At 42.5% G+C, this 25,579-nt stretch overlaps 1 protein-coding gene across 3 annotated transcripts in view; it reads left to right on the forward strand.

Annotated features, from left to right (window-relative positions):
- The window catches only part of ARHGAP6 (Rho GTPase activating protein 6), a 302,474-nt gene that overhangs the window by 137,372 nt on the left and 139,523 nt on the right, over window positions 1–25,579 (forward strand). Inside the window, exon 1 of one of the 3 annotated variants that reach the window (XM_048931278.1) lies at window positions 14,325–14,450. The exons of 1 other annotated variant lie outside the window; for it this stretch is intronic. In XM_048931278.1, the coding sequence (XP_048787235.1) occupies window positions 14,406–14,450 (45 nt within the window). In that variant the 5' untranslated portion in view covers window positions 14,325–14,405. Of the gene's footprint in view, window positions 1–14,324; window positions 14,451–25,579 lie in introns of those variants that run through there. One more of the 3 variants, XM_048931270.1, reaches the window with a different exon arrangement.

A 25,579-nucleotide genomic window follows, 5' to 3' on the forward strand; every position in this document is an offset into this window, starting at 1 on the left:
GACAGAAAATTGATTCTCCTTTTAATTTGCCACTATTTTGATTAATTGATCCACTATTTATTGTCCTTCCAGTTAGCAGCCTTCCCACAAGGAGCTCGCAGTGGAAGGATGCAGGAAATCCCTCCATCTGGCATCTCAACACCAAATAGGTGAAGTGCACCGTGAGTCTGCACAGGGTCTCAGTGGTAGCAGTGTTTGAGAAGTGCAGAGCAGCAGAGCAGTATATGGCACATACTGTTTGTCTAACATATCATATAGATACAGTAGCTTTTCAGGGCTTTCTCATTAAGTGAGGAACTTGTTTGTTTTTTGTAATCCACTGAGATAAACTCCATCCTCAGTGATGTGGGGACAATAGCCACCTAACTTTGAACAAAGCGTAGTTTATCAGCTGCCCTGAGAACAATGGGCTGGTCTCTATTGTGCTGGCATAGGAGGAGCCTTGTAAATGTAGTTATCCAATGTGTTTCCCTGACATCACTTGGAAAAAAAATCCCACCAACTGTGCTACAAATGGTAACTACATTTTTCCTCCTCTCTATCATTCCTTTCCAGATCTTAGATCTGGATTTTCCATTACAACATGAGGCTTCAATGCACTGCTGCTTTGTATAATGCAGAGAGCTTATCCGCATATTGGCAGCGTCTTTATGTTCCAGTGCTGTAGAAAAGAATTTGCTTGCAGATGAAATGATACCTACTGTCAAGCTTACTTAAGTATTTGGATTTAACTTCTGAATTTAAATTAAAAGAACATTGATTTGTTCAATTTCCTTTCCTTTGTATATATCTCATCATTTAATTAAAATATTACCAATTTTGCCATCATTATATTGCTCATAATACTCAAGTAAGAGTAAGCATGACAATTAAAACAGAAAGAACTGAGTCAGCTACAGAGTCCCAAAGCTCAGACCTTGAAGAACCTTAAAGTTTTTCTAACAGAGATCTAATCACAAAACTTAGCCTGAATTTTAAAAACAGGGAGGGGAAATCAGTCTCCCTTGCCCCACTCAAAAAGGCTGCAAAGTTTTGTTACAAAAATAATCAGAAAAAGCTCTGAGTAACGTATGTGCTCCCGAGGAATGCTATGATCTGGCTGGGGTCGTCAGTGACTCTAGTTGCTTGTTTGCTGCACACAGTATTCTCCTCCCTTCTGCTGACAGTCTATCCACATTTGTTTTGGTTGGATTCCCACAGAAAATAATAGAATGTAGGTCTATGTGTCATGACAACACTCAAGCAACAGAATTACCCTGTTCTTGTTAGTGTCCATCCAGTGGATGACGTGCTTTGTGCTTTGTTACCTCTTGCAGTATTCATTGTGCTACACCAATGAAATATTGAAACCAATGAAACCTATGGGATTGTTTAGTCTGGAGAAGAGGAGGCTCAGGGGAGACCTCATTGCACTCTACAACTTCCTGAAGGGAGGTTGTGGTGCAAAAGGGTCTGGCCTCTTCTCCCAGGGAAATAGTAGGACACGAGGAAACGGCCAGAAGTTATACCATAGGAGGTTTAGGTTGGATATTAGGAGAAACTTTTTCTCTCAGAGGGTGGTCAGGCACTGGAATGGCTGCCCAGGGAGGTGGTGGAGTCGCCGTCCCTGGCAGTGTTCAAGAGGCGCCTGGATGAGGAACTGCAAGATATGGGTTAGATGATCTTGCAGGTCGTTTCCAACCTTGCAATTCTGTGATTCTGTGATAATTAGTCATCTCACAATGCAGAACAAAACACTTTGCTGTTGAATCATATTTAAGAGGTGATTACAGAACAACTGATAAATGGTCATGATAGCAGGAGAAAAGAGGTAAAATGGAAGCTATTCTTGCATGAAATTCTGCCACAGCTTTCCAACCAATTGAAATATGTCTGAGAGATGGCTTCTCCATCTGAGAACATTACCTGGACACGAGATCATCATAGAGGGAGCAGGTAGAAGAGTCTGTGGAACTCGGAGGTCTCTAACTTTCTCTGCTATTGGTTCAGGTATAGTTTTCCACCAAAGAGCATGAAGAATCCTAGAATTATCATTTCCAAGAGTCACTGTTGGTGTCACCACACTACCCTAATCATATATGAATAATCACAGAAAAAAAAAAAAAAAAACAAATTTGACTTAAATTTAGACAAACATTTAAGCATGTACAGAGTTAGAAGCATGAACAATTTTTGGACTACAAGCATAGTCAAAGATATGTGAGTACTTAGCTACTACCTTGAATCACAGCCATTGTCAGTGGCTTGTGATTAAATAAAGTGTAGGGGAGAGATTTGTATTGCATTTTGAATGTTTCACAAATGATTTTGAATAAAGTAACACAATACCAAGAGATTCATTCACAATTCAGAAGGGTCACTAGGATCCAGTCTAGGATCTTCCCTTTTATTATTTAGTCTGTAAACAGGCATATTAGACATTGTTTTCTGGGTCCCTTTAGGCTGATGGAACAGCTCACAGCAACCACTTGTTCATCACTGCATTGTGCTGCTAGCTCCCATAGGTACCAACAGAGCAGGATGTGTGAATGCTGGCTGCTTATGTTTCAAGCAAGGAACCAATCTCATTTTCTTCAAATATCAGTGTAAACCATTCAAACTAGCCAAGATGCTAGAAACAACAGTAGCTTGTGTAATGATTCACCCATTGTTGGTATCCTTTGTTGGACTGCCTATCTGTAGTATAATGCTGAAGCCAGAGCACCAACAGCAGCAGCAATATTCTGCTTCCTGCCTTCTTACAAGTACCTTCAAAAAGGGAGCCACCCTTTCCATGTCAGGAAGCCTTCCTGGGTCACTGCTCATGACCATTGCTCTGTTTTTCTTTGGAGACTCTTGTGGGCCTGTAGCCAGGCTCTTTAGTACTTGTGGGACAGTTCAAGTGCCATCATTTCAGGGCCAGACTAGTGGTGAGGTTGTGCAAGTGCAGGAACTGGTATGCATCCTTGCCTGTGGCTAGAGCTAAGCCAGCAGGTATTGCTCAGGCCACTGTTTCTGGTCTGCTGCGTCTGCTGTCAGCAGTGCGGGGCTTCTTCCATTTCTGCAAGCTGTTCTGACATGCCGCCCTGAGTTTAAAGGCAATTGGTCATGTAAAGATGTTCATTTCCAGTTAATGTTCGATACATTTGAACATCATCCTTGCTGTAATCCCATACCCATTTCTTCATTCTTTATTTGCCTATGCCATCTTTTCTCCTGTTCTGTATCTTAGGAAGCCTTTTTTCCCCATTTATGGGGGAACAGCTTTAGTTTGTTGCAATGTATAACATATATTTCACCTGTACTGAATACACCGTATCTTCACTAAATAGAAAAATCAAATTGCTTTGCAAATTTCAGCTTAATGGTGGATGCAGAGAAGAATAAATGAAACTAGGGGAGGGTCACCTTGCTACTAGGCCCAGGGAAATCTGCAGATTCTTTGATTCCTGGCCTTCAAAGAGAAGATATCTTCTCTTTGAGAATGTCAGTCTGGGCTTTATGGGTAAATTTTTATCTGACTTTTCATTGAAATATCAATTGACTTAAATAAAGAGGCATTCTTTGGGCTATTGAGTTTACAAAAGTACATCTTTACAGTGAAAACTGTGGAACCCTGTTATTATAGCCACAGTGATAATCCTTATAAGGTGATTATTGATATTCTTAGCAATTTTAATGGAATAGGAAATGAAATGTATCCATTCAATCCTTGTAACTGCACATTGTAATTGTAACTGGCAGTACTTCAGCTATACCAGTGAAAAATCTCATTTCTAACGATGCTTTGCAAAACAGGGCCAGCCTTGTGTGAGGCTTGAGTTAAAGCAGGTAGGAAGGAAAGTGAAGGCATGAGGGCTGCTGGTGGAGAAGAAGGAGAAGGAAATAGCTGACCCTCGTTTCCTTTCCTCCAGCTGTGCCATCCAGCTGTTTGTAGCTCAGAGAACAGACAGTGAAGCAGAGCATGGTAAAAGAAATGGAAGAGTTAAAGTGACTCGGAGAGAAGCAGGGACAGTGTAGGACTGTGGAAGGAAAAATGCTTCCCAAAATGGATCAAAAACAACAAATACGAAATGTACTGAATGAACTTTTGTTTTTGCTTAAGATTAACTTAATTTTTTTTAGAAGAGTAAAAAACACTTTCTCTAACAACGCGAACCCTGTGTATATTTACCTGGGGCTTATAGACATAGCTCATATGACAAGTCTGGCTCCATAAACTCCAGCTAAGAAGCCTGGATCAGCAAAATTCAATCTGGAAGCTGTCTGTAGCTGTATGAAATGTGTCTGAGGTTTCCAAGTTAGCTAATAAGCTCAATTTCTTTTTGTAAAAAGATATAACAGTTTTATAAAAGAATACTGAAACCCATGGAAATCAATTTTAAGCAGTCAGTGCTTCAGCTGACTTTCGTATTTTATTTTACCAATAAAGAAATGCTGATCACATGAACAGGGGTCTATTTGTGGATATGTTTAATGATTTGTTGGAGATATTTTTGTCTCTTTTTACTCACCGAAGACTTTCAGCAGTTTCTTGCTTCAAATAAATCGTAGGGAAGAAGGTAAAGCAAGCAGTCAGCTGCTCTAAGACTGATCAAATAGTGCTTTTCAGCATGTTTTACTAACTGATGAACAAGTGATCCCATTTATAGAGCATACTACATGTTGACAGAGTGCATTACTTCATTTTGCCATATTGGCAATTTGAGATCTTAACAAAACAATGCTGAGGTTGCTCTCATTCTGCATTGCTATCCTTGGAATGCTTCTCAGATTTTCATTAACTCTGTCACTGCAAGATTCCCCAGATGGAGGCAGGTTTTATGGGGGGGGGAGTAATAAACATCAGAAACCAGAGAGTTGTAAACAGCTTAAACTCTTTGTCCTACATAGATGAATTCTTTAGGAGCCTGTGGTGTTTTCAGCATCTGTAGCTGCTTGGTCTAGCAAGAACTGATACCCCCCAGCTGCTGAGTGGGGAGAAGTGGTCTTCTGCAACCTAGGAATATAATCTTCAGTAGAAACTGTAAGTCTTGAGATTCAGCCGGGTGTTTGGCTCACAGCTTTCTGGATCTGCTTAGAGGCACAAATTGCACATGGAGCCACTTCCACACTTTCTTTCCCCTTGAACTTTTCAATCAAGGGAGAAGGACAACGAGGAGGAAAAAAAGCACGGCTCTGCTTCAGTGCTTCATTATTCCAACTTTCCCCTGTGTCAGCTTTGACTTCATTGGAATTGCATCAGTTTCAAGCTAGAGTAAAGCTGTGAAGGATCAGAGGGAAGCTTTCCAAAGCCTGTTCTACAGGCATGTTCCACCAGAACAGTTAGAGCAGGGCAAGTCACCAGAGAAGAATTTACAGAGGAGCTAGGCGTCCTTGCTGCCCAATGAGAGCAGGCTTGTGTGGGATTCCTAAGAAATAGCTGTGGTGCTTTCAATTCATGGTTTACCTTTTTCCAAAACAATTGGCTGAGAATAGGCCAGCCTCTTTATACAACCCAGCAGTTCCCAAGCTATTTTGCCCTGGGGAATCTTCTCCTCCCAGATTAGCAGAAGTGTCACTGCTCAGTGCCCTGGTTTTGCTACCTCTTGACATAAGAGGCAGTGGGCTGTGCTCTGCTTTCACCTTATTTCCACCCCTGCAAAGAGAAAAACCCTAGTCTGGGATACACAGGAATGACTACACTCAAGCCAGGAGATATTCAAAGTATGTGCAGCAGCAAGGGATTGTGCAGCTTAAAACAGTACAGCTCTGCAAAGTAGAGAAAACGTGCTTGGATGATGGTGTATTTCTTATATGAGTCATGTCTTCATGTTTCTGTTCCCTTTTTAAAATCACTTTCTTAATAGCGCTTGTACTCAGGATTCCAGTTTCCAGGTAACAGTGAGAATCAGACACCCAAGTCCTTGATGATTTAGCCTTTCACTAAGTACAAATGGGAGGCAGTTGTTAGTACTAACACACTGTAATGCTTCAGCATTATATACATCTCTGCTGGCCTGAGTTTTTAATTCCTGGGGAATTAAATGCATCAGACTTGACTACTGTGCCTTAAAGACAGCAAGTGCTGTCAGGGCTTCTGCAAGAGAGAACAGAAGTGCAACAAATGCGCCTTTTCCAGTAATTTACCTGTTTGTGTTTTCAGTATGTGCACTGCACATACTGGGCCTGTGCACGAACCCTTTAGGGTAAGGGATTTTACCTGGACATATAAGATAGGCCTTCTTGCAAAACCCTTCCACGGGTTCCAACCTGTGTGCGTTTTGGTTTGTGTTTTGGAAACACATGGTGATTGAAACAGACTATTCAGGAGAAAAGATGTGCAACATCTTCTTTGCTTTGGGTAGCACAGAGACCTGCTGTAGACATCTGCATGTACATGTGTTTGTGATGGCATCCTCCACTGGTGGATGCACGTAGTCTGTTCAGTTGGATCTGGAAATCTATTCAACAAGTCAAACATGGTGTCTACTTTAAATTGATACAGACTGTTTTAGACTAGCTCTTCAAATGCTTCTGTGTCAATAGAGTAGGCTTTCAGTGGGGCATAGACACCTACTGTACGTATCCGAATCTGAAGATGAATAGCACCTGTAACACTTATACATGTATTCATTTTGGTGATTTGTTTGTTTTCCTACCAGCTTTACAGTATTTTTAGAGTTAGTCAGCGTGCTCAAGATTCTGCATTTTCCCATCTGTCCTTGGAATGCTAAAGTCAATTCCCTCATACTCTTCCTCACTTGTTATGACAGGAACACTTGAATCATTAAGTGATTAAAGTTTCTTATCAGGAAGTAAACGTGCTTTGATGCTCCTGCAGCAAGTGAAAACAGAGGTGAACTTACAGACAGGGAAAATGGTGCTCAAATAAAAGTGATTGCTGATGGAAGTCCTCAGAAATCCATACAATGAAATCGCAACCACATCTGTTCTTCAGAGTGAAACCATACAGTGAATGTATTATTGTTAGAACATGCTGTAAAATCTTGATGTGGTGGACAGCAATATGTACAAGTTTGAATTACCTCATGAAGAATTCACAGCATGTGGCTATTGCATGTGATTACATTTTATAAATCAGAAAGAACAGATATTTCAAAAGCCATTAATCACAGTAGTTGGTAGAAATTTGCTGCAATGAGAAAAGCCCATTTGCTGGCCTTCAGCTCTTTTATTTGAAAGTCCTTGAATCCACTTCTAATGAAGGCAAGAAAACTCTTCCAGGGTTACGAACAGGCTCTGGTGTCTGAGTTTACAGTGGTGAGAAATCCCATCTGGGCCCATCTGACCCCACAGCCCAAGGCCTGGGGCTGATGCACAGTGCTTATCTTTGGGCAAATCAGCTTAGCGATGCAGACCAAGAGCCAGTGATCCTGGGTTCCCATTCCTGACGCAGGCTGTCTGGCCCACATAGTAGTGGCACTGTGCTGGGCTCTCTGGCTGTGGGACAGGCTGTGGGAGAGACCACCTGCCAGGGCCTGGCACAGCCAGATATGGCCCTTCCATGCCATGTGCCAATGCCAAGACTTTAGGACTTTGCAGGACTGTGGCACATACAAGTTCCTTGGCAGTTCCTAGGCTGGCTCTCTGGATTCCTAGGCTCCCTGCCCTGCAGCTGGGATGTCCTGGGATGCTCCCAGGGCTGTCATTCTGAGGGTAGTTTTGCAGGAGCTCCTCCAGGGCTTAGAGAAAAGGAGAGTTTGTGTTAGGTTTGTTGTTAACAGTTATGGTAGCAGTACCCAAGGAGACTGCTTCATGATTTGTTATTTTCTGGCTCAAAAAAAGTGTGCCAATTTACAATTCACAAGAAATTTTAAGATGCTGGCTTTGGTCTCAGCTGGATGGAAGTCAGATTTTGAAAAACATGATTCCTTATAATCTGGAAATTAGCTCTTCAGCCAAAGCCTGTGAATCATAGAATCATAGAATGGCCTGGGTTGAAGAAGACCACAGTGATCATCCAGTTTCACCCCCCCCCTCTGTGTGCATGGTCACCAACCACGAGACCAGGTTGCACAGGGCCTGGTCTATGAATGCTATGAATAATACCCTGACTCTAATTTACAGCTGATATTTAGAGAACAGTGATACAAAGCCCATCAGCTTATCAGATAACCAAATTATTGGCAACTGCAAAAACTTTACGTGTGTAACCATTTCAGATATAGCCTGAAACTTGTTAAACAGTGGCTTCTTTTGAAGAGTAATTAAGAATTACGAATATTATTGTATTTGGTCACAGCAGTCTTAGTCTTGTTTCAGTCTTGAAAACTGGTTTACAGATGACAACGTTAAAACAAACTTACAGTAGTCGCATTACTTCTTGGGAATTTGTTCTATAATTATTACTTTGCACACCAAACGAATTTTAACTGTTCTATCCACAAAACAGCATGGAGTAAGCATTAGTTATGTGAAATAACCCTATGCCTTCCCAAATTCCTGACAAATATCCATGTGATAAATTTAGATAGAAGCCCTTGCTTCTGTCAGTTGTTAATAGGCACTTCTATTTCTAGTCAGAGAGCAAATCATGTATCTGGAGCTGATTTTTTTCAAGTTAGTGGTTGTTATTTTTCTTGAATAGCTGCAATTTCTGTAAAAGTCACATGTAATGGAAGAAAATTGTGCCCTTCTCCCTCTACAGTTCTCAGAACACATTTTAGATAGGAGGGTAATTGATAGTGAGAGCTCAGCCCAGTAGTGAAGCTTATAGTGAACACGAGTTGCAAGGAGATAAACAAGGAAGGAAATGCATGGAGTTATGCCCACTTTCAGTAACCAGAAAAATCTCCCAGCATGTTGTTGTTTACCCAGATGGGTATCATCTACATCTATATCTGCTGAGATTTTTTGTTTATATGTTTAAGATTTAAGCTCTTTTGAAGCTCTAAGCTTGTAAGTTATGTTTGCTTCCATTTTGCTGCTTTTTTTTCTTCATCCACCCCTTTATTTTTTTTCACTTTATTTCTGTCTGCCTTTTTGGCTCCTTCTATCAGGAAGGAAAACTCAACAGAAATAAAAAGTAAAAAACAAAAAACAAAAAAATGAGGCCTGAATGTCATTTATCTTCACATGGAACAGTGAGTGGTCCCATTTATTTAAATTGCAGCCTCTGAGCAGAGAAAAATATTGCAGGATACCTGTTAATTCTTCTCCAGCTCTAACAACTGAATGAATTATAGTGACTTGCAGAGGGCAAACGTTAATCTTTATTGAAAAGCCATTCTATGCTACATGGTAGGGTCATAGATTTGACTTACAAGTTCATAGCTTGGAGTTTTAGTTTAAAGATACTATATGGAATTTTCACTGATGCTGGAGAACAACATGCAGACACAAGGAATGAGAAGTAATTTATCATTCTTCTAACGTAGGAGTCTTAGATTAAGTTTCTTTGCCAAGCTGTTGGTAACCAATAGTACAGTAATGTGCAGTGAACATATACAGAACATCATTCTGTGACTTAGCAATTAAAGAGTATAGTGATGTATTAAATGAAAAAAAAGGTGAATGTAGTAACCAGAATGAAACACCTGAGTGAAATTCCAGTGGCAGTGGCATCAGTGTTAATGACCTCCGGGATGTGTGATAGCAGACATTCTTTATTTCTTTTTTGCTTGAGGTTTCTGTGAGTGTCGATCTCTTATACTGAATACTTCCCAGAAAAGCTGGTTGTGGCCCTGGGGCTATTTTGTGCATTGCTGCTGCTCCTTCCCAAATGGTGCCCGTCAGGCAGTAGTAGCAGTGGCTGTCCTCATGTGTGGGTGTGGGGAAGGTGGAGGGAAGACTTCCTCTTAGCACTGGCTTAGCATTGCCATTCCTAAGAACAAATGCGGCTCCTGCCTCTCTGCAGAGCAGCCTGCACGTTTGATTGAGAAGTCTGGGGCCTGGTTTCCACTCATGGGCTTTGCACAGTTGGAGAGTGCTGGACCATGATGTGGGTGTGCGCAGGGTATGATTTCTCTATGCTTTTACCTCCTAGAGAGGCTGTGTTTGAGGAATACAACCTCTGCTGCTTTCTATTGGCTTCCTAGGAATAAAACTCCAGCTTCCTTGATGCTGATAGGAGTGACACTCTGATACCTGTATGCCTTAAGAGCTGTGATGGTGTCATGCTTGTCCAGTGCACTAAATCTCATATAAAGGGGCTTCAGATATCCAGAAAATTACAGTAATAAAGTTCTTCTAAAACAGGATTTATTTTGTCTATGAAGATATACATCACCATTGTGAAAAAGCATCTCTTTGAGTGAGATGAGATGGTACTTCATTCTTTGCGTACCGTTTCCCCTCATTCTGTTACAAAACTGGCAAGAAACTATCAACATATTTTGATAGATAGCAAATCAGAACTTCTTTAAAACAACAACAAAAGAAGGCTATTCCTGAGCAAAGGATTTTTGTAGTGTACTATCCCTGAATTTTGATTCCTTACTTTCTAGTGTCTGTTAATGGATGATTGTGCATTTCTCTTTCCTCTCTCTTCTTTTTGGGAAATAGACTTACACTGTAACTGACCAAATGAACATTTGGCCGGAACAAGAAAAGTGCTGATTCCCTAAGGAAGAAGTGTGCTGCCAGTATCACGCTTGGCCCTGGTTCAGCAGCTACAGAGGCAGGCCTTTTCCAGATTTGGAACTAGCTCTGTGTGGAAGCTGCATTCATAAAGCTATTAGAAAGGTCAAGCAAAACAAGACCTTTATGCTTGTTTGAAGTTCTTTCAAACCTGAAAATGTGGACTGTTTTACACCAGGTAAGCACTGCTGTTTACAGGAATAAAAACAGTCAAGATACTGAAGCTGTTAAGACCCTTTCTGCAAGTTCTGAGTGAGATGTAAAAGCTGAGCCCATACCTTGTAACTGCCAGGGTGAGCCTCCCCACTCTAAGGGGCAGACATCTGCATTGAGTGTCCTGGGCAGGCACTTCTGGGGACCAGTTTGTCTGACCTGTTTTAGATGTCTACTTTGAATGACACAAATTGTTCATTGGATGTCTCTGCTTCTTCCCACATTGCAGGGAAGCCAAGGGTGATAATCTGAGAAGCAACTGCAGGTGTTTAAATTTAGGGAGGAAGAACCAAGCTGCCTTCTCTCCCTTCATAGAGTGGATTTGGAGACTTTTCTGTACCTCAACTGATGTGACATTGGGCAGCTTGAGTTATTTGTTCCAGGAGTCGTGCTGGAGAAGCAGAGAAGTCGTTCCTCTCCAGTATCACAGTTGCGTGCTGTCTGCAGCTGTGGGGCTGGTTTATTTTGTTTTGGAGCAATTAGTGTGGAGAAAGCACTCAGTCCACAGAGCAATGCTGAAAAAAACAAAAACTGGCATCATCCATGATCAGCACTATAAAACTCACTTACTCATTTACCAGATGCTAGGTTGGAAGCAACTAAAGTATAGCTGAAACACTGTTCATTCTCCTTTTCTGTTGTCAGCAGTAAGTGATAAATAGGAAAGAAGGAGTGAAGGTTTTACTGCAGTTTACATTTTCAGGTATAACGCACACACTGTAGCTTCTTAAAGCAGCATAGGGAACAACCACAATGGGAACAATGGAAAACACAAAAAAATGCAAGGACTCATACAATTAAACAGATTTAATATTAATTAATGAAAAAAAAGAAACCATCCCAAAACTAGTTTGTATATTTTTTTTCTTAATTGAGTAGCCTTGGAATGAGTGTGCATGAAGTTAACTATTATGCTTTGTAAGACCTTTGTAAGGTTTTTGTGTGAAGCTCAACTTTTAAGAGGTGTTCACATTCTAATGTGAGTTGCATGTATCCATTGGGCAGCCATTAACAGGTGAATAAAATAGGAAGGAAATTTGGAAGGAACACAGGGGACAAAGCATAAATGAGTGTGAAAAAGGAAAAGTTAGCCTGAAGTTCTATGAAGGATCAGCATGTTAATGCTAGGGGCAAAATGGCTTAAAATAGGGGCAGGTGATAGCAAGAAACTGAGTAGCACAGCTCTGCCTGGAGTTGCTCATTGCACATCAGGGCTGTGCTCCAGATGCTGTGAATTTCTCTTGGAGAAGAGAAGGCTCCAGGGAGACCTCATTGTGGCCTTCCAGTACTTGAAGGGAGTGCATAAACGGGAGGGGGTATGACTGTTTACTGTTTATGAGGGTGGATAGGGATAGGACAAGGGGGAATGGTTTTAAAGTGAGGCAGGGAAGGTTTAGGTTAGATGTTAGGAGGAAGTTTTTCACACAGAGGGTGGTGACACACTGGAACAGGTTGCCCAAGGAGGCTGTGGATGCCCCATCCCTGGAGGCATTCAAGGCCAGGCTGGATGTGGCTCTGGGCAGCCTGGTCTGGTGGTTGGCGATCCTGCACATAGCAGGGGGGTTGAAACTAGATAATCTTTGAGGTCCTTTTCAAACCAGGCCATTCTTTGATTCTGTGATTTTATAAAATGTGAAATCAGGTACTCCTTGGTCATAAGGTCTGGCCTTTGAACACACCTTCTCTAATTAGCAGTTGCTTTTACACTTTGTTACTAGATACAGAAGAGTGCTGAACTGCACTATTACAGTTCTGAAACCTGCAACTTACCAAATGCTTTATGATTTTGGGTATGGAAATACTTGAAAAACCCTTGCCCTTCAAGCTGCCGCAGTCCTTCGTGCCAGCTCCAGCACACAGCTCCCTGGTGAGCTGGCTGAGCCTGCTGCATGGGAGCAAACTCTGCGCTCATTCTGCTGCATTACCTTGCAGTGGGCACCTGAAGAGGCAACAGTAGGAGGTGGAGGGATGCATGGGGGTCACAGACTGGGCTGCTTCTCGTTGACAAGCAATGCCAGGACAGACAAGTTCAACCTGAAAAACCTCACCTTTAGTTGTTCTCCTCTTGCAATCTTCTTGCTATTCTATTTTTCTGCCTTATCCCAGATAATTCTGTTTCTTCTGCACCTCTGCTTTTGCTAGGCTATTTCTCCTATACCTTCTTGCTGTGGATTTCTGTCTTTTCCACACTGTTCTTTTCATTTTGGGGTGCTTATTGAAACACGGCCCTCAGGTTTTAATCCCATCCTTCTTTGATGTTCAGTGTTCCCCTTTGCATTGATCATTGTCAGCAGACAGGGCTAAAGAGCGGGCAGTGATGCAGCCTGGGGGTAGGTGTACTGCACGCCTCTCCATCTGCTTTTTGCTGCTTCCTGCAGCCGAGTGCCACAGCTGCCATGCAGAGGAAAAGCACTGGGACTCAGTGGAGAGGGTGTGTGTGGAGTAAAAAGCAGAACTTCATAATGGAGAACCGGGTGCTCCGCTCTTGCCTTTTATTTAAGTACTTATTTTTGCTTGGTGATTTGAAACGTTCAGTGCATAATATTTGCTTCTGTTGGGTGCTGCTTTCCAACACGTTCTCTGCAATCGCTCAGATACCTCCCTGCCTCATTTTCCAGCAGGAGGTTTAGCACAGATGAATAAACAACAGCTAGTTTAATGTATAAATGCAATTATTCCGTGCTTTGTCGAAGGCAAAGTGAGCTGAAAAATTCCCTCCCTGTGCACGGGAACTCTGAAGATACTTTCCTCTGCAATGGGAATGAAGGCCTATGGAGGATCCATAGATTGTTGGGCATGGCACTTACCTAGCAGGGGGGAAAGGAACTTTGGCTCAACTGTGTGTTCTAGGTAGGTATCCTGAATTTTTAACCAAATGTCTCTAAGAAGGTATTGCAAAGCACTGGTAACCTGTTTGCCTAGATTTTAAGTCAAAACCAGTGAAGGTCACCAATTTCACATGCATTGTTTCCATGGAGGAGGACTCACAGTAACTGGGGGACATACATTGTTCCTGCAAAGCACTGGGAAATGATTACAAAGATGCAAGCAGAAGAGCATCGAGCCCAGCCCAGGCCTGAGGTCAGTTCTCCTTGCTTAGGTCACTGCTGCCCAAAGTTTATGTATTTTTAAACACTGCTGTTGATGGCAACGCCACAGTCTCCCTAGGCAAGTTGCTTCTAATTATAACAGCAGAGTAGAGTTTTCATTTAGGGTTTGTTTCCTTTTCTGTGTGAATCGTGGGTTCACAGATTGGTTTGGGGTGGGAGGACCTCTAGAACTTCCACCCCCGTCGCGGGCAGGGACTCCGGAATCACACCTTACCAAATACACGTGTTAAGAAAGCAATCAAACAAACAACGACTGAAACTTTGGAGTTGTATTCGTTTTCCTCTATCCCTATCCACTAGGATGAACCTGGACACCGGGTTCTCCTCTGGCGGTGCCGCTGTCGGGGCTGTGCCGGTTCAGCCGGGCGGAGCGGCGGGCGGAGAGCGGGCCCCCTTTCTCCGCCTTCTTTTCCTCCTCCTCCTCCTCTCCGGGGCTGCCGGCTGCCGGGGCGGGGCGGGAGCGGCGGCTGCCGGGCGGGAGCCCCGAAGGAGCGGAGCCGAGAGGAGCTGAGCCCCGCGCCCATGGGGGACTCGGTGTTCGGCGAGCGGCCGGCGCTGCGCTACGCGGTGAGTGCCGTACGCGGCCGGGGTCGGCTGCGGGTGCCTCTCCCGAGGGACGGCCCCGAGCAGGTGCCGGCGGGTCGGGGGCCGCCTGGGGCTGGGAGCCGCTCCCCTCGGCTGTCCCGTGCGCGGGGTTGGGCCGAAGCAGAAAAAGCCGTGAGCGCGCCCGGGAGGCGCGCAGAGCGGTGTCCGGGTGCTGCTCGCCCTACCCAAGCGCTGCCCCGCACCCCCGGGCGCTGCCTGTCCCGGCCCCGCCGTCCTCTGCTCTTCGGCTGATAGCGAGAGCTTTTTTTTTGTTTCCTTCTCAAGGGCTTAGCGCCGTCGAGAAGCCGCTTCCTTTCTGCGAACCTTATTAGGAGCATTTTCTCAGTTGCTCGGGCAGAAAAAAAAAAAAAAAAAAAGCCACATAAAAACAACCGGCTGCGTCTTCTTCTGAACTCGTAAATAAGCGGCGGCACGAGCGAAGCGTGCCGGGTGCGATGCTGCTGTCGTCCGCGCTGATGCGCGCCGTGATGCGCGGCGCTTCGACGCCGTTGCTGTGGCCGCGTGGGAGCCGTAGGTCGGGGCCGCGAGACCCTCGGGTCCCCTTGCCCGGTGCTGGTCTGAGGCGCTTCCGCCAGGTTCGCGGCGGTGCCTTCGGTGTTGGCTGTGGAAGTCGGCTTCTCCTTGTGCTTTCCTTAAGCCTGGTGCCGACAGACCATAGTAGAAGGAGGCTTGAGGGTTTCTGCTGTTATTTTTTCGGTAGTGCGTTTCGTTTTGAGTACTGTCATACCCACTCGGTTGTCGTGCAGGCATACAGAAGCAGGGAACTTTTGCATCGCGTATGAGCAGTAAGAGGGATTTCACTGGGAAACTCATTCTCCTGCACTGATGAATAGAATCGTATCTTAGAATCATAGAACAGTCTGGGTTGAAAAGGACCTCAAAGATCATATAGTTTCAACCCCTCTGCTATGTGCAGGATCGCCAGCCACCAGACCAGGCTGCCCAGAGCCGCATCCAGCCTGGCAGGATGACATAGATAGATTGATTCTCTGCATAGTCCATGCTTGCACACATGTTGTCTATGAGTAGCCCAGCCAAAATCAAATGCTTGTTGACCTGCAGCACTTGATACCATTCTTAGTGCTGTTCTTATTAACTCTGAATAATTATATGGTCTAAGTACAAATCACGTTCTTGGATTGTTTTGATTACTGTGAGATAAAAATTATACCGTGTTATAGTATTTAATAGCAATTAATTTATCGGCAAAGCAAATTATAGTGATTTGTGTGGAGGGCTTTTCTTCTGCTTTTTAGGACTGATAATTAAAGTCTCATGATTTCCATAAAAGTACGTAAGGAAGCATCTGCTTTGCATGCTAGTTCAGAGCAGCAGTGTGCTTTTGAGGCAGATCTCCCAGCTTTGTTCTGTGGTTTGTGTCTCGGGGCAGCCTGAGAGCATGGGAACTGGCATTTGTTCAGATGCCACTGGCCTCTTCAGGACTGAGCTAGTGGTAGCTTTAGGTGAGCTTTTGAAGTTTGTTTGGTTCGGAGATCGAGTCCCCAGTACCACCTCCTCTGTTTTCTAATACTGCAGGATGGACTGTAGCCTGAGTCAGCACAAGGCCACTGTGGCACCAAAATGTCACAGTGAATTAGCAATTATAATTCATGCAGATGAAGACTTTAAGACTATCACGCCTGCTGTGATGGTCGTATATTAACCGATGACATGTTTGATCCAGCATATATTCCATGTGAGTGGGATGACTGGTAATTATGTCACAATTACACTTTGAATTGAGCACTGGGGTTGATTCAAAGAAGAGCTCCAGGAGGTAGAGTCTGTATAGCCAACTGGAAGGTTTTTGTTGGTGAAAAGTAAGTTAAAATACATGTTAGCTGAAAGGTGAGTACAAGAAAAATGTTACACCTGCATTGAGTCACACAACAAAAGCTCTTTTTCCTCTCTGATGCTGGTAGTGATTTCATGAACACTCATAGAGAGTTAAATAATATCTCACCCTCACTGTGTGTTGCCTGACCAAGCAATACCCTTTAATTTCTAGGTCTAGGTTAGCTGATTAATCATCCGCTATTCTCTGCTGAATTCACTCTGATTTATGAGCTATTTTTGAAATGGTGATGTGTGTAACGGATATGAAGATCTGCAGAGGTTCTGGGAACATTTTTCAAACAATTTCATGAAGTGAAGAGGGATGGTCACCTTCCTTACGTGAGATTTCTTCTTGAGTTTTTATATCTTAGCAGCATTTACAGAGAGCATAAAAAACTGCCATGTATTTTGGCTCAAGCATCAGAAAGCTGTATTATACTTATTTCAAGAGATCCATTGGTAATTTGGAATGCGATTTTCTGTGCAAGTGACTAAAAATAGCCTTGGGATTGCACAACAAACATCTCAGTGGGGCAAAGCGGGAAGCTTGAAGCATGGTCTGGTTTGTATATAGCCACATGAATCTCAATATAGCGCCTTTAATCTTGGTTTGTCTTCCAGCATTTACCAGAAGGGATTTCCCTCAAGGGAGAGGGTGCTTGCCCTGGGAGGGAAACCCTGCCTGTCTTTCACTGGGGAATTGGAGAGCATGAGCTGGAGTAGGGCTTTGGAAGAGACTTCATTTAGAGCCAAGCAGGAGGGCTCTTCCTTGGGGCAGGAAACCAGGGCTTCTGCCAGGCTGAGCTATGCCTAGAAAGAGGGAACAGCCAGATGTCTGAAGAACACAAACATTAGTTGCCTTAAGGTCACCTCCAATTTGGATGTTAGTGTTCTGGGAAGAGAAAGATCTTTCTCTGCCTCCAGTAGTACTACGGTCATGATCTAGTCATATTCAACCTTTGCTGGTAAGGTGGGCGGACTTTCTGCTTATTTTTACCATGTGAAATATATCATTCCAAGTGGAAGGGTGCAGAAAGCGAAAGAAACAGTGTCATAGTATTCCCTCACAGATTTGGTGAACCACAGAATGCTTTCTGGGGCATACAAGGAATTAGAAAGAAGATAATAGACATTTTCTAGCCTTGCTGTAGTAATGGTAATTGTTATTTGTTAAAAAATTAGTTTACAGAATAGTTCAGAGTGCAATAGTGAGATTGGTGGTGACACTTTAAAACTGTAAAATGCTGTAAAATGCTTTGTGAGGAGGACCTAAATAGTGACATGCTCCTGTGGATTTGATTGCCTTTTGCAATAATCAGTTTTCAGATCTGTTTGTCTTTCTGTCTTCAAGACACGTTACTTGATGACTTGAGCCTTCAAGCCCTTGTAGATTTTAACAACATCTCTTAGGTACCACAAGCAGACCACAATTATTATAGTGATGATAATAAATCCTGCAAGCAATTTATTTTGCAGGACTAATACCATCAACCTCTTTCTTTGCTCTAAAGCAACTCACTCAGCTGCCCCAGGGCCAAATTAAACTTGCCGGGATTGCTTGTCTGGCCTGATCCCGTCCTGTCCTTTCAACAGGACCTTTGAGAATGGACTTCAGACTGCACAAGTTGTCCTTGCAGTTGCAGGCTGTCCCCAGCTGTTCTTTCCTTGGAGCATCCCAGGCTCTTTCCCCACCGCTCTTGCTACGAGAGAAAGCTGGGTGGCCGTTGAGGAAAAGGGCTGCCCTGAGTGGGCTGCTGTCACTGGGGCCATTTGTCTGGTTGTTTCACATTCCAAACGGGCTCTCCAGAAGGGAGCACAGCAGAAGTGGAGCACAGCAGGAGACCAGTGGCATCTGTGCAGACCACCTGCAGCGTGCTTTTGCTGTCAGTCTCAGCGTGGTGGGATTCAGGCATGAGAATAGGTTCTTGTCTACCAGGCTCTGAAAGTGAAACATCTCTGCTCGGTAGGAGACAGCTGCATATTTTCTAATGCCCTGAGTACGCAAAGGCAGAGTTAAGTAGTTCTAAAAGATTAATTCACTCTGTAGTTGTTTTTCTAAAAAGAAACTGTGAAGAACACTTCTAACTTCATCAGATAAGTGAGTTACAGAAGAGATGGTTAGCAGGAGAGCAATGTTCACCTTCTGGCATCCTGCCCTCAGCCTCTCACTGACTGCGTGCACGTGGCTCTGTTTGCTGAAGGAATACAGCTTGGGTCGCTGTTGAGTCCAGTCCTTCTTCATTTTGGATGAAATTCCAATTGACAGTGATGATTCATGTTGCAAACACGCAATCATTTAAAAGTGCTTTTATTGCTAATCCTTTGAAAACATATATAAACATAGGAAATGAGCACTATTTGTCGCTCTGTCATGAGCACCAAGGCCAAGCTTTGATTAGGGTTGATGGACTCTGAAGTGTGTCTAGCCAGCTTTTATCCGTGCAAAGCAGTGAGGAGTTAACAGCAAGGAGTCGGGAGGAGGGGATGCAGTGGGCCCTTGTGTGTGCCATAGGCTTTTGGAAAGCTGCACAAAGCAGATTTCAATTCAGATTTGGTCATATTTTTACAGTGCTTGAACTCTTAATGTGTTCCCAGGGCTCTCCACGCATACTTGTGTATGAACTTCTCTCGTGTATGTGGGGGAGAAGATGGGGAGCGATGCAGGTTGTGTTTGGCAAGGCTTCTCAGGTCCAATGCAGAGCTGCACTGAGGTGATCCCTGTCAGGTCTGTTCCCAGAGACTGGCTGGAAATGGAGGTTCCTTAAGTGCAGTAGTGGTGGCCTTCAGGTAAAGCTGCCCTGTGGTTACATTTCCTCTGCCTGTCCATATCTAGTAGCATCTGTTAGTGTAGAATTGCTACAATTCTTGTATTAGTACTTATAGAGATGCTGATTTAATAAAATGGTGAGCTTCAGGACTTTTATTCAGAGAGGTGCAGAGTCCTTTGGCATTGATAAAGTTGTAAAGCTGTATATTCACCTGGCCCCATTTCCACTGCTTTCACATCTCTCAAGGGGATTTAACCAACCAGCAGTAGTCCCTTATAAAACTGCTGCGTGAAACAGACTTCATCCCTACAAAACTGACGAGGTCTATGGGAGCAGCAAGGTCACCCGTGGCCAAAATCATCAACCTGCACTGTGCTGAAAAGAGGGACAGCTGGGCAGATGAGTCTTTTGAACTACTGTCCCTTACGTACCATATACCCTTGTCATTTGCTGAGCAGTATGGCTGGGAGGGTGCTGGCCTCTGCTCTCCTTCCAATGGCATATCTGCTCCTGCAGCAGCAGGGTGGCCAGACTCTCAGTGACTTGGAAAAGATATATCCCAAGTTTGAATTTCATTCTATTCCTGCCTGGCTGCGATATTTGAGAATACATTGCGCTCCATGAAGTGAAATGGCTTTTCCTTGTCTAGGGAATAAAGGAGGTGTGCATGCATTGTATTACTCACAAAAAGAACTTGAACACCTTTCTGCAGCAGGCCCCAGCTGATGAGGCCACGTGGTTCACATTCGCTTTTTCTATGAGGGTGTCAAATCTGAATGCTCCTGTGGGATGTGCCTGGGTCTTATCTGGACTGACTGGCTCAAGAAGAAAACTAAGTAATGTTTTTCTTTTTAATGATTGCTATCTGAGACGTTATCGACAGTGCACAGTTGAAAGGATTTCCTGAATATATCCTCGACTAAGTCAAAAAGCGTTAGGAGCTGCTAACGGGAAACTGAATATTACAGCAACGGCTGAATAGACTGCAGGGTAGCTTTCACTTTTTAAAGGCAACATGAGTGGAGTTGGGTCCGTCCAGGCAGCAGTGCCCTTGGGTAGAGAAGAAGAGCAAGTCCTAATTGTAGCTACCTGTGCCATCGTCTGCTGTTATTTCATGGGGGGGGGGGGGAGGGGGGGTGTGCTTCTAGAGCAATTGAGTGAGTCTTTGGAAATGATACTGGAATCTGCTTGCTATTATATACCATATTTTATATTTTATACCATATTGTATACCATACAGTTAAACTGATTATTCTAAAATAACATTTCATCCATGTGTTTTTTGTACACTAATCTGCACCTGATTATCAGTCTGCCATGGCTATACTGCCTAGATGAGCCTGTGAATTTATGACAGTATTGTACTGTGTATTTCACCTGGCTTATAGTCAGTCTTCAGCCTCTTTGCCTGCTGTGGATTAACACATAGGTATATATTTTGTTTACTTGTTTTTTAAATCAAGCATCTTGTGTGACTGAGTGTGTCTATGGACACTGGACACCTGATCTATAATATCCAGATGTTAGCTTGAGTGTCTGTATCTTCTGAAATTTGCAGTTATTTTTTCTTGCCCTTGATAAGAGTATGATTTTTTTGCAAATATTTATGGATTTGGAAAGCTTATTGTGTTGTCTAGGCTGTCAGATTTGATTTAGAGACATAAATTAGGTGGTGTTTAATATTGATTACATTCTCCCTTAGCCCAATGGTCTGTAAGAGCTCCTGTTAATGCTCATTTCTACATGACTTGACATATGGATTCAGCATCATTGCAGGCTGAAATTCTTCTCATTTTGTGTAGATTACTGTATCTCTTCCAGTCTGATCCTTTTAATATATACTCTGAGTCTTGAAAAACTCTTTATTGTTTTAATACAAGCTGTGGAAAAGAATCTGAAGTGGGTTTTTTTTTTGTTTGTTTTTTGTTTTTCAAAATACAGATATTAAGCCTGCTTGAAAAATTTGAAAATACACTTAAGGGAGGGAGGGGGTCTTGAGTGCATGTGGTACATAGTGTTGTCTGTAAGAAAAAAAAAAGACAAAGCAAACCTCAGCTGATGTAGGAGGAAAGCTGTATGTGCTTGTAGCCCAGTTCTTTCCTTGTTGAAGTATGTCATGGATCTTGAAACAGATGTTGGATCCTGTATTGTGCAGAAGCCACAGCCGCTGCTTCCCTTGGCAAACTGTCTCACTTTCCAGTGACCTTTGGGTAAAACATCCGTTTATTGGTACTCTGCCCTTAAATGTTTCCTTTTTTCCTCTCGGTGAACTGTTCACATTCTATCATTTCAGGCTGTCGTTGATACTTGCATGCCATGATTATGTACCCCTTTAACATCAGTGTTTGTAGCTGTGTATGTTGCATGTTTGAAACATTCCCCATACCCAGGAAAATTACCTTTTAATTAAAACAAGTCGAGTGATTTGTTCTACTGCAGAGCATGGTACTGAGGAACTTGTGGCAGAATGCAGGAGATGATGTTGAGCTAGCTGCAAGCAGTGATATGAGTAATGGGGAACCCCAGTGAGCAGGCTACTTCCTTTCCCAGATGCCCGTTTCTGTGGTCTTGAATTATTGGTGTTTTTGTAGTCAGGTGCATGGCCTGTTTCAGCTTCTAAGCACATCTGGACAAATGAGTGCAGACAGGCTATGTGTGATATACAGAGGGTGAGAAGGAATGGCCTCGACTTGCACTATGAGGGGTTAAGGTTGGATGTTAGGAAACATTTCTTCTCCAAAAGAGTGGTCAGGCATTGAAACAGGGAGGTGGTGGAGTCACCATCCCTGGAGGTGTTGAGGAAACATGTAGATGTGGCACTGAGGGACATGGTTAGTGGGCATGGTGTGATGGGATGACATTTGGACTAGGTGATCTTAGAGTCTTTTCCAACCTCAGTTATTCTGTGATTCCAGCCTTAAAGTTTCTATGAAGCCTAAGTAATTCAGGAACAAGCAGCAGTGGATCTCACCTGCTCTCACATATGTGGCACTGTAGGTCAGTATTAATATATATATAATTTTCCTGCATGACCTTGTTCTGAAATGCATTTAAGAAGCCTGTTCCTAATCAGACATGAATGTGAAATTCAGCATGGAGAACAGATTGATGGTGTGTGAAGTTGAGAAAGTGATTTTTACCTACCTTCTCACAAGGTGCATCTGCATTTTGGTCAGGATTTTCTACACGTGATCACACACACAGATTGTGTGAAGCAGTATCAAATTGTGTGTTTATGGGAATTTAAGATAAAAATGTTGCAACAGGAGGTGTTGATCTCCATTGGAATCACAAAGAATAAGGTAAAGAAAAGCAAACTCTGCAATTTGTCAAATGCTTTTGTTACTGAATTTCCTAAAAGAGTCTGTGTTGTTACATCTACAGAAAAGATGGCAGATACAGAAAAGATGATTGCTTATCAGATGACCATTACTTTCTGGCTCATTATTTTTTTTTTCTGATCGAAATTCTCACTGTTGTGAGTTTACTAATGAAGACTAATTATCCAAGTAAAGGTAGTTCATGGCATCAGACATGATCCTTTCAATTAATTAATTATCTGCTGGCTCTGTAGTGTTTGAAAGCCTTCCTTCGTGTGTGAAGTTTAGGAGACTCCATTTATTGATCCATTCTTTATGAATCTAGAGATTTTGTTGCTAGTGGTGCTTGTGATGAGCAGAACTATATACCTACTTCTTGAGAGGACTGTATAGTAGCTGGAGAGTATTTAAATTCTTCAGTGCTGGAACAATATTTCTGCCATAAATTCAAGATGTCAGTGGGTCTTTTAGGCCATTACTGAAACTGAGCTGGAGTCAAGTTTGTGTCCCTTCCTGCAGTGGAGTGAATTTAGGCTTTTCCCATACTGTGCCACACCAATTTGTATCGCTTTTTATTTCTGCTTTGCCATTAGAAATTCATGGTCATGTAATCCTGTGTTTGCATTAGTGCAGGCTGTCTAAAATCCAGGTGAGCAAGACCTATATTAGTTATTTTAAAAATGTCCAAGTGTCATTCAGACATGTTTTATAAAGTACTGGGATGAAATGACACTTTGGATTTTCAAATTTATTGTCTTTCAGGGACTCTCAGGTCAGCACAGCTGAATTTGGAAAGATACCTTCTCTATTAGCTGGCCCTGCAAATTGAGCCAGCTGAAGCCTAAGGCTGTGTTCTTCTTCATGCACTGTTGCTAATAGAAAATACCTATTAATTGTTACCGTGCAGCAAAAGCCTTGTATATACTGTTGCAGCTCTTTTTTTTTCTCATTGGAGGGCTGAAAATAGTAAAGGGCAGTATTTCTCTCCATACAGTAAATAGACAGTAATTGAAATAAACACAGACAGCATTTCTTTTGAGTAGCAAGCTGGCTTTTTTTTCTGTCCCTAAGCATAACTCCCAAATGTTTGTCTAGAAATAATACTGCCAGGAAGCCCTTACAGTTTCTGTCTATGACTATAAATGTGGTACATTATACCTTAACTTGCGTGTAACATTAAGCAGAGTTTACATATATCTTTCTTCTGGCTTATTTTGTACCAGTTGTTTAAATCATTTGCCCTTTGCTTAGAATTCATGCCTGAAAAAGGAATTCCATCTGCAGAAACATCATTGAATTCCTTTCCTTTAGTAACACGTTCCCGAGGAAGGCTTTTTAAGCTCTCTTAAATGATCTCTTACACATTTTAATCAGTTTTCTAGTCTGTACTACGTCTTTTGTGTTCAAATAAATACAATGCTACTGGCTACAAATAATTATTTACTTTGTGTTATATTTTGCAGTTTATGGCATTCCTTCCACTAAAAGTAACAGGAAATAAAAGGTTTTTCTACTTCTCTCAGGATTTGTGTGTCCATATTTAATTTGCTAATGCACATTCTCCAATATAGGCTTAACAGAATTCTCCTAAGGTCTTCATGTGTTCTTTCTTAATAATTTAATTTTGCTGAGTTTCTGCTCTGAACCCTTCAAATTCACTTGTGATGGAGGGTTTCAGTTGCATAGATGCAGAAGATTGAAGTAAAATGATTCCCTCTTCCTCTCTCTTCCTTTTTTTTTTTTTTTTCCCCTTGGCTTATATGGATTGTCATTGCATGATGTTGATTATTTTTGTGTGTAAGAGGCATTTGATTTGGTGTTTGACCCTCTATCTTGCTGCTGATCTTCTCTTCAGGGTGCTATTTTGGTCTATGTCAAATTTGCCTGTCTGAAATTTTCTGCAGTGCTGCAACTTTTTTCATGCTACAGGAGTAGATTTAAATGATTACATCTGAAAATACTGGTATTTGTGTGGCTGCTTAACAGGGGTGAGAATGGTTTCAGCATTCTTAGGCTTGCACATGTAGTCTTTGTTACACATTTCCTCCTTCCATTTCCATTTATGTGCCATCTCCACTGTTGTACCATCCATTCTCTCCTGTGTGCTCCATGTGCCTCTCTCCTGTCTTCAATACAGAAGTACGGAAGTGGAGATTAACATTTTAGGGCAAACTATCGATCTGAAACATATATTGTTGTTTTAGAGCAATCTTGGCTAATTAAAAATCAGAAACAGAGCACATCCCAAGCAGACAGTTCCTAGAGTTGAACATTTATGCAGCCCTTTCTCTTTTCTGAGCTTATGATTTACATAGTTTTTAATGAAATCAAACTTATGAACTGCTAGGAGCATTACTTGTACTTAGCTTGCTTGGTAGTGTAATGCGTTTTTTATACAGTCATGGGTAACAGTGTAAGTGTGCGTGTGTCCTTGGTTTTAGCAAATAACTGTCTTGTTTTCACAGTGACTCATCGTGCTGTTTTCTGGCAGAAAAATTTCATTTTCAGCTATTGGTAATACTGTTTGTATTTCTACTAAATTAGTAGAATTGTTTTTTATCTATTAAGCATGCAATTGCGAGCGGAGATTAGCAGGTCACATTTATTCTCAGGTAAGAACCTGCAGTTAATGGAGTTATCATGAGGATTTAATGTGTCTTACTATTCATATTAGCTCTCTGGACTGACCTCCTCCTTTTTTCCATTTAAAATTTTCCATTTTAAAGCAAGGATGAATGCAACTGAAATAAGATGAGGAGAGCAAGGTAAGAACAGATGCTCTCATTGTAGTACATATTTAGGTACCTAAACAAATATGTAACTGCAATTGGGTTCTAAATAAGCAGATAAGGAAAAGGCATTGATTTGATTTGATTGAGTTGATCAAAGTAGGTTCATTTTGTGAGTTTGCTTTCAATCTCCTCAGACCTTCTCTGCTTGAAGAAAAAGTGGGAAACGAATGTCTGCTGATTGCTTGTCACCTTATTACAGTTATGTTTTATGATTAGGCTTCTTTGTATTCAGGATTGTGCTTTTGTCTGCGCTATGCCACATGCGGGTTAGATTGTGCCAGCCCTGTGAGTGGTGCTTTCAGGCTCCACTACGTCATATGTAAACCTGTCTCTTGAATTCTGAAGGTTAGAACCATTGCTGCCTCTGAGGAGTA

The sequence above is a fragment of the Lagopus muta genome, chromosome 1, assembly GCF_023343835.1.
Source record: "Lagopus muta isolate bLagMut1 chromosome 1, bLagMut1 primary, whole genome shotgun sequence".
NCBI lineage: Eukaryota > Metazoa > Chordata > Aves > Galliformes > Phasianidae > Lagopus > Lagopus muta.